General features: G+C 38.3%; 1 protein-coding gene across 1 annotated transcript; it reads left to right on the top strand.

The window, feature by feature from the left end:
- The first annotated feature begins 4012 nt into the window (after positions 1 to 4012).
- foxd1 (forkhead box D1) lies at positions 4013 to 5171 on the top strand. Its single transcript, XM_048525263.2, has 2 exons — positions 4013 to 4873; positions 4972 to 5171. The coding sequence occupies exons 1-2, from the start codon at positions 4315 to 4317 to the stop codon at positions 5058 to 5060; spliced, it is 648 nt and encodes a 215-aa protein (XP_048381220.1). The 5' UTR covers positions 4013 to 4314; the 3' UTR covers positions 5061 to 5171.
- The last annotated feature ends 4318 nt before the right edge of the window (positions 5172 to 9489 follow it).

Here is a 9489-nt window from a genome sequence, read left to right as displayed (position 1 = left end):
CTATGCGAGGAACATAGAACGGACAGATAGGGAATAGACTGCTGATTTTTCATCCAGTCAATCTTGTTTCCATTAACGATCACAAAGCAATTGCTAAACCTTCAGTTTGCCAGATCAATACAAAATACAGCCAGGTTCACTGAAATATCAGCTGTTACTCTCTAACAGTCGTGTCCTGATGCTGGGGTTTTGGCCAGTTTCACTCCCTAGTTACAGTTTGTCAAACAGACGGGTGGTTGAGGGCTTCAGTAACCCATGAGCTGAGGAAAAGGTGAAGGTTGCCAGTTTTTAGAAGTGGACTTAGAGGTGATGGAGACACCATGTGATGGGATGTTTAACTCGGAGTCCAATAAGACCGCAAGGTTGCACACAGTCTGCTTCGGGATTGGAATCGATGGCCAGGGACCAGAATTGGTGATGGGTTGGGCCGGGGAGTGGGAGCGGTGGAAGAAAAATCTGGTCCACAGACACCACAGCTTTTGCTGGGTTATTAATAATGGGCGTTTTTGAAGGATGTAAGAAGTGAACTGAAGAAATAACAGCGCCACTAAAACAAGCCTAGCCAGAGGAACGTGTACGTGATTGCATACGGAAGGTGGAACACATTTTGGTGCAAGTTTATTACTTTTTTCATTTGAATGGCCGATTGAAAATGAAGAACGTCTTAAATAATCAACATTTCCTCAACTATATCGAAATCAATCCGTTGCTTCAAAAAAAGGCAGAAATGGAAGAGAGCAATTGATGCAAACGGGAAAATGCAAATGTTAAAATGAATTACGACCAACGGGAATAGAAAAGTATTGTAATCCGAGGCTATGACTTTCCAATCACTCGCATAAGAGGCACTCACCATCTAGAATGCAATTCGAAACAGTCCTTTCAAGGGGAACACTTTGTATGTTTTTCTGCTGTATAACGGAATAGAAGTTCAGTCCCGACTTTTGTCTGCACGATTCGTGTTCATCTAAATATTATGGAAATCTGAACAATGCTTTAGCTAGAATGGACAACCTTAACGACAACGGCGGCTCCTGATATGATTCAGTTAATGTTCGCACAGGCCTAAGGATGTTGGTTAAAAGAAAGGTTGTTTAATAGCCTTCTGGTCTAGAATCTTAAAGATCTGCACATCAACAAGAAATTGCCTCACTATTGTACTATTCGCGTACATACGGTGAGCTGTGACCGCGATAGATGGCGCTCCGGAGCAGGAATCATTGAGTCACTGGGTAGTCGCAGTCTCTTCCAGTAGAATTAAGCTTAAGGCGAGGTCAGCAAATATGTTTCATGGAAAGGAACATTATTTCGGATCAGTTATTTCAATTTATTTAGGTAAATTATAGCAGAAAGTAAGTCGCAATCTGAAATGCAATAGGATACAAATATTAAAACATGGAGCGCTATAAAATGGTCACCACACCGCTTATTAACTGTTTTATTAAAAAAGATAGGCCAAATCGTGCGTTTAGAACACCTAATGAAATGTCGTTAAAGCTTAAAATTAGCAAGTAAATTTGCTAAAAATTTCAATATTTAAAGATCACACGTTATGAGCAATAGACGTTATGGAGGATCTTTGCAATGATTTGCATTCTTTGCGGACCATTATGAAAATTCAACACAAGGCAGAATACAAAGGTGGATTTTTGTTTAATGTTATAGAGACAGAGAAATAAGTTATTTTCCATGCAAGTTATAATGTAATGGATTTTATTAGTGTTGGCGGGGAGGGTGGGGTGGGGTGTAGGGGGAAGATAATTGAGACCCGTGTACTTTATTTTGGAGAAGCTTCGAGAAAACGCCAAATGATTTGATTTTACGAGAACACACAACGAAAAAGACTTTCACATTTTACAACAGACAAATGCTGAAGCAGGGAGAAATAGGCGCTATCACAAACTCACTCGAATGATTCTCTGCTATCCTATATATCAAGTTTGAAGATCACTTCCTTACTTTTGTTTTTTTTCCCTCTGGTGTTGAGTCCTTGCCTAATGTCAAATGGAACATGAAAAGAACAATATTTAGATTAACTTTGCATGAACCGGCTTCAATTAATCTTCTGGTCTAGCGTTTAATGAATAATGGGTTTACAGAGAGCTGTACTTCTCTTTTTCGAAAAATAAGCTGTCACGTATTTGATGACAAAGTCTTTTATTTTGAATATAGAGCCGGATTCACGAACTATTTCTATGACTTGAATCCAATCTCTCCTGAAGTTAGCTGAGGTTTTTAAAATGCATTTTTAAAAATTAATATACCTGTTGTTCGGTAAAATTATAACGTATTGGTTGTGCTTAACATTTCGTTCACACCCAACTTTACCTTTTAATATAAATAATAAAAATGCTTGTTCTTCAATGCTTCTTATATTTATTTTTTTAACCAAGTACTTTTAACACATAATTACACTTTAAATGTTTCTCCAAAAGGCATACTTTATACAGTTTTCTACTATAATTAACAATTTTTCTGTTTGAAACAGCTTCTCATTATTTCATTGACCTGTGTTTCCTGACTCTCCCTTTGTGTTCCAGATCGGGTAGCAAAACATTTATAAACTAGGTGGCAGTAGTCCAAACGAGGATAACACCATTATAACCAATTCGGCAGTCTATACTGTTACAGGAGCTGCTTCAATTCAAAAACAAAGTGAAACTCATTTATTTCTGTAGCATAAATCAAAAATCCCTATAATGAGAAGAATTGAAGTTTCTTAATATTTGCCACCAATTTTCCTTCCAAATTCCAACTGTATCTATTTGTATTGGAGAAAAGTAAATGTCAGATTGTTAAAATCAGAAACAACTTCCAGCGGTGTTTGAAAAGAAAGAAGTGACAGCACATTCTGTCCTTCACAGTCATTGTAACGATGACATTTTTCGGGATACTGACGTGAGGAGAATGCAATGAATGCTAGTTCTATTATGCTTCCTTACAACTTATTTTCTGCCATTCTCCTGTTAGTTCATAACAACCAGCATATTGGTGACAAACAATAAATAAATTACAATAGCTCAGTAATGGAACACAGATTTTCTGAAAATGATTTTATGTGGCGTTGTAAACAAAACCCCATATGCGTATATAACATTTTTACTATTTTCTATGTGACTTAAGTTAGATTGTAGATACTACGACATCCGCCCCCGCACATTATTAATTTTACTAAAGCTAGGATCTGTCGTACCTTAAGTCTAGTTATTGAATTATGGCCTAACGAGGTTTGCTATGGAAATTCACAAGGTTGAATTTATGTGAGAAATGAAGTTTGGAAAGGAAACTGTTACCTCGGCAAATCCCACCATCCTGACCACCACCACGCTCTCCCTTCCCCCAGCCCCACACCCAGGCACACACACGCCGGGACATTGCTTTATATGGTGTACAAACTTCAACCAAGAGAAAAGAAGTGTAAAAAAAGGCGATAATCGAATTGAATAGATCGCCAACACAGTTGCAAAATCCATTTCATTACAAGCAAACTTCAAAGGTGCGGCGAGAAATTAGGAATGCTGTGTGTTTGTATTTCTCCGGAGACCTTAGAACTTTGTTTTTTTTTAAAGAAAGTCTTTCTGCAGCAGGGTAAGGAAATGTGAACGTCAGGTTTTAAGGCTGCAATTTGCCGCTGGCTCCTCATTACAATATTCCTGGATTTGGTTCAGTCGGTGAAATAATTCCTGCATTTATCTCGACATTCTGTTGAAGTTTGCATTCAATTAGCTACGTCTCCTCACCTAAATTTGCAGAAACATTGCATCCCTCCCATGCGTTATTTTAAATAGAAGTGTTGAATAAAAATATAATCCTCAGAACAGTAAGCCTAAAGCTTTATGAAGCGAACACTGAAGGGTCATAGAGATGGAACTGAATGCACTATCAATTATTTATCGCACTGGGCTGGCTGCTCGATATTCCGAAGGAGGAATGCGATAAGGTTTTCTCATTTTGTGGTGACGTTTGGAGCCATGTGATCTCCGCTGGAATATAAGGCTCCAGAGAGAACCGCCCTCTCCTCTTTGCTTATAATTTGTGTGTTGAGGACTGGTCGCTTTTTTTTGTTGTATTTTTTTTAACATTCCCGACGAAAAGCTGAAAGCGGATCTATTGAAGTTGGATTCGAGACCCGATTGATCTTTGGAGCCGAAGCGATAAAAAGGGATTGATTGAGAAAGTTGGCAGGAGGGACAATTTCCTGTTTCTTCGGCTGCTTTCCTCGCTTGGATTCCTTATGTGGGAAGCTGGTGCTGGGTCGTTGAGGATCGCCGCGGAGCCTCTCAGATCAGCTGTCGTGCTCTCGGATCTGTTTCTATGATGACTCTGAGTTCTGAAATGTCCGATGCGTCCATCGTCTCGGAAGAGACCGACATTGATGTGGTGGGAGACGGGGCGGAAGGAGAGGAAGACGAGGCCCAGGAAGGCAGCTCCTTTGGGGAAATGGTGAGCCAAATGCACTCTGAGATTCTGAGCCCTCGCTCGCCCTGTGTAGATAGCGCATCGAACCGGGACCCTTACAAACCAGTCAGCAAGAACCCTCTGGTAAAGCCGCCTTACTCGTACATAGCTTTAATCACAATGGCAATCCTCCAAAGTCCAAAAAAAAGACTGACTCTGAGTGAGATCTGTGAATTTATCAGCAATAGGTTCCCATATTACAGAGAGAAGTTCCCTGCCTGGCAAAACTCCATCCGACACAATTTGTCCTTAAACGACTGTTTCGTGAAAATTCCCAGGGAGCCTGGTAATCCAGGGAAAGGCAACTACTGGACTCTGGATCCCGAATCTGCAGATATGTTTGACAATGGCAGCTTCTTGCGGAGACGAAAAAGGTTCAAAAGACAACAATCGACGGATCTGCTCCGAGAGCACGGTAATTATATTCCTGCTTATGGTTACGGACCTTACGGCTGTGGATACGGGCTTCAAATCCAAGCTTACCACCCTCATTCTGCCGTTTTTGCCTTTCAGCATCCATCAAGGCAGGCCCATCCCATCCCCCCGCCGTCCATGCTGCCCGCGAACGAACTAGCCAGGAATTCATTCTACCCGCAGCTTAGCCCCACACTCCCGTCGGTGCAATCTGTCAAACACAGCTCAACCCTATCAAGGTCCCCTTTCTCCATTGAAAATATCATCGGGGCCAACGGCAGTCCGGCCAGCTGCTCATCCCAGTCTCCAGCAGTTCCTTTATTATCATCAACACCCTCCTGTCCAACTGCTTTGCCAAGTCTGCATCAAGAGACTGTGATACAAAATGCAGGGAACTTTAATGGTAGGATTCCAAATGTTAACGGCTGTTAATAAAATATAATGCACGCCTATCTGAAGGTAGGATTATTTTTGTACATTTCCTATACGCCAACAGAATAACGGAGAGTCGAGAATTCACCAGACTTAATCGTGTAAATATATTTATGTACATTTCCAAAGACTTGAGTCGAAATGCTGACATATCGTACAGCGTTTATAGTAAAAGAACTGGGTACTGTTTCTGATCCTACAGTGATGGTGTGTATAGGGCATCTCAGGTGTAAACATTCAACTTGACTTAGAAAATTAAATTGTCCATTGAAGGCAATGCAAAGTAAATCTGTTTTTGAATGACATGAAGCCATCTAATGGTTTAACAACCGCTCACTATGTACAGTGTAAGAGCATTCTCTTTAAAGAATATTACAGGGGAAATTAAAAAAAAACAGATTTTTAAAGCTGTGAAACAGAATATTCTGAAAAGCCTTTTCAGCTGATATTTTAACCTGTGTTTTGTATATGGATATTACATTTTATACACTCTGTACCTCTCTTAGATTCAAAATTGTTTAAGTTGATACTGGCGAACCTTCCTGTATTATTTTAATGCAATATTTTCACACTTTTCTTTAAAAAAATAAAATCTATTATTTAAAATATTTCTTGGTGTGTTTGCTTAAATTCACTAGTAAGAAAGTTTGGACTTATCTGATTATCTGACATTTAATATAATTATGCAAATAAGACTAGAATTTAGCGGGCAAAGGAAATATGTCTCAATATTTAAGTTGCATTTACTTGTGCAACTAAATTTGCAGCAGAGCTTGTTAACACCCAGACAAAATAGTTTGACATTAAACTATGCTATTAAAATTGAATCGTTAGGCCCCTGAAATGCAAAAGATTTATCAAGTGTTGTAAACAGAAATATGTTTTCGAGTTACCGTTTGTTTTATGCAATGCATTATTTTACTTAGGGGGACCTATCAAAATTATGTAACATTGTGAAAGAGAATAGAACATTTTAGTATTTTAGAAAAATGGATTGAACTTGTCAATTGTATAGGAAACAAATTGGATCTCAGTTGGAATGTACATTTTAGTTATTACGGATTTCAAGTTCCAGGTTATACTCTCCAGCTTCCAGTTGAACTATCTGAACCAAATGTACCAGGCATGGATGTAATTTCCGTGATTTCATTTAAACCAGAGTGAGCTAAGGAATCATATATTGTGCATGGCGTTCGGTCCACCAGTTTGAAACTTATTAAAGTGATAATATTCAATAAACAAATCCCTTTCTACTTGACAGGTACAATTTTAAGAACTTTGTGTTTGACGGCCATAGCGAGAAACTGTTGCCCGAGTTATTAATGCATGTTTGTGCATGCAGATTTTAACAGCCGTGTGTCTATGCTATTTGGACTTCATTCATGGGAAATTTTGAAAAATGTTTTAATGTCTACTGTTCTTGCAAATGCATCAAACCGTTTAACTGAATCTTTAATCAAAGTGGTTAGGGCTCAACGATGAAAGCAAAACCAACAAAGTAGTTAAAATATCATGGTAAAAAAATGAAATGGGAGGGAAGTAAGTTTATCCCCAGTCTACCCTTCATGAATCCTGAATGATTGCTTGTAAATACTGGCATTTGGTCTAATTATGACACGCGCTGCTACGTTGATTCAGAATTGCCTAATCGTTTGGCCTAAAAGGCATTGTGAAATCATATGTGCCAACATTTTCATTTTTAAAAATTCAGCAGCATTGTAATGGAAATATTTTAGACAAACGAAGGATACGGTATAGTTATATTGAATAACCTTTCAAACGAATTGCTACATTAAACACATATAACAGCTAAAGTAATAATTTTGACTTTTAGCAAGGACTGAACTTCCCGACTCTGCATATTTTGAATCGACTGCCAATAGGTGACTGGAAGAGTTCTGGAAATAAATTTGATTTGAATAAATTATATTGCTAATAAAATAACAAGCTTCAAGAATTCTTTCTGCTTATTCTTTGAGGACTTTAAGCTTTAGTATGTATTTAACAACAAGCTCAGGTTCGTTCGAGTTTCTCACCACCTGCAGATTAAAGTTGCTGACACCAAGCGCAAATATTAATTGACGAAACAATAATAAGCAGCATTCTTCACTGGGAATGACAAATCCCAGTGAAATTTGCTGAAACTGTTCGAGGGCATCACAAAAGGAGAAAGCAATTAATAAATGCATCATTGAACATTACAGGATTTCATCTTCAAATCATTTCCTAATAGTAGTATCTGAATTCAATTGCGCCCAATAATTGGGTATTATTTCACTTCATGCGTTACAAAGGTCATTTTTTTTAAACCGGCAAGAACTATGTGCAGATGAAATCCAAAGTCGTAAACTGTTATATGAAGAGTTGAATTTGCAAAAGGCACATCATGTCTATCTTTCTGTTCAGTCCACAGCAGGTGTGACGACAAAGAACGTCAATATTTATTGTAAAAGGATTTCCTTTACCACGTAAATAACTCTTTGAAGCCCAATGAAACTACTTGTAGTAATTGTTTTACACGAGGAAGGACGAGACTCAACAAATAGGCAGTTGCTATAAAAGCAAAGAATCCAACCTTGCAAATCTTCCTAACAACCAACAGCACAATTTGCACATTAGATTGCTGAGGTTTTATACTTCAATTCTGAAAATCTACAGAGTGCTGATTCTCATGTACCATTTGAGGGAGAATGGTTTGGACGAAATGCCCGGAGCTGAAAGTAATCGATTTAAACCGCCATTATAGAGAAATCAAAGCGATTCATTCATGATAGACTAGGGGGCACAAAAAGATTACAAGAAGATAAGTTAAACTCTCAGGGCGATAAGTAGGTGGTCGTGATGGTTTACGAGGCACACATGTAGATATACTGTGCAATTACGCAGAATATTAAAACTTTACGTAATGAAACTTTTCACACGTGACAATTTTTTTTCCTAAAAAAAATGTCAGCCCGTGCGTGTGCTACGAAGACAGAAAATCATATTGCTCATAGCAATAATTGAGGTGAGTTTCTGCCATAAATTCAAACAATATATTTAATGCGACCAGTGCTAATGATAAGGTTGGACATTTTTTAAAAAATGATGAAATCTGGGCTTTTTGTCAGTTTTTCTTTGAAAGTCAAAATAAAGTAAAAGCACGAATGTCAGAATTATTTCTTGCCGTCGCAAAGGCTTCGGAATCAGTCATTCTAGGTTCTGTTCTGCTCTTACTCCTCGACTTCGTCATCCGTTTTTCCATGTCAAAGTAGAGATGTTTAGAAAGGCTAGCAAGCTTTACGTTCACTGACTGTTTATGAGTTGCCCTTAGATTTCGATCTGGAATCAGGCTCTGATGTTGAGTGTAATCTTATGAAAGGTGGCATCATTTCTGATATTGCGCTCCGCCTTGCTGTAAACAAGGGGCTGTGGGTTGGAAGTCAAAATTCATTTGACCACGGTCTACTAAATATTTCCTTTGGAATTATTTCATCACAGCATCTATCTCGGTACCAACTTACTTCCGTTTATACCCATGGATTTTATACAATCCCCATTTAATAAGGAATATATAATCTATGCTCATGCGTTAACATTTTAACCTGTAGGCCCAAAGCATCTGTACGGAATATCTGAAGCAGCAATCAATCAGAAGCTGCTTTTCGCTGGGAGTATTTAGCATAAATTGAATTGAGTCACGGGTGGTATGTTGCTGGGTCACTGTAACAAATTCCAAAGCAAAAAAAATTGGAATCACTACTGTAGTAAGAACCGGAGAGAACTGGCCATATACCACATGGTTAGATTTCTTGATGACCTCGTACGGTTCTCAATTACATCTAGAAGGCGTAGAAAGTCTTAAAACACCAGGGTGGGAAAGAAATATCTTCTCCATTTAATTCGTAAAGTTCATTTCAAATGTTTTGAAATTGCCAAATCGATGGGTATAAAACGAGTAGAGGTTTTAAATCAATACACAGATTGTACTGTTAGAATGATAACCCATTTACAGCTTAGTGGGGTTAGTTCTTTAACTTCAGTTAGCATTGTAACCACTCGTTCGGTATATTTTCTATATCAATGAGGTTCGGGTTGGTCATAAAGTGCTCAACTGCAAGAAACAAAGCAAAATAGTGACCATGTAATAGTCTAGCGTTATTTCACAACCAGTGCTGGTTTCGAAGGGGAATACTACACTGGAGT

Source organism: Stegostoma tigrinum, chromosome 3, assembly GCF_030684315.1.
Source record: "Stegostoma tigrinum isolate sSteTig4 chromosome 3, sSteTig4.hap1, whole genome shotgun sequence".
Taxonomy (NCBI): Eukaryota; Metazoa; Chordata; class Chondrichthyes; order Orectolobiformes; family Stegostomatidae; genus Stegostoma; species Stegostoma tigrinum.
This window is presented reverse-complemented; position numbering and strand designations above follow the sequence as displayed.

Coding starts and splice junctions, on each gene's coding strand:
- foxd1 (XM_048525263.2), top strand. CDS start 4,315: ATGATGACTCTGAGTTCTGAAATGTCCGATGCGTCCATCGTCTCGGAA. Junction 4,874..4,971: donor GGATCTGCTCCGAGAGCACG/GTAATTATATTC, acceptor TTTGCCTTTCAG/CATCCATCAAGGCAGGCCCA.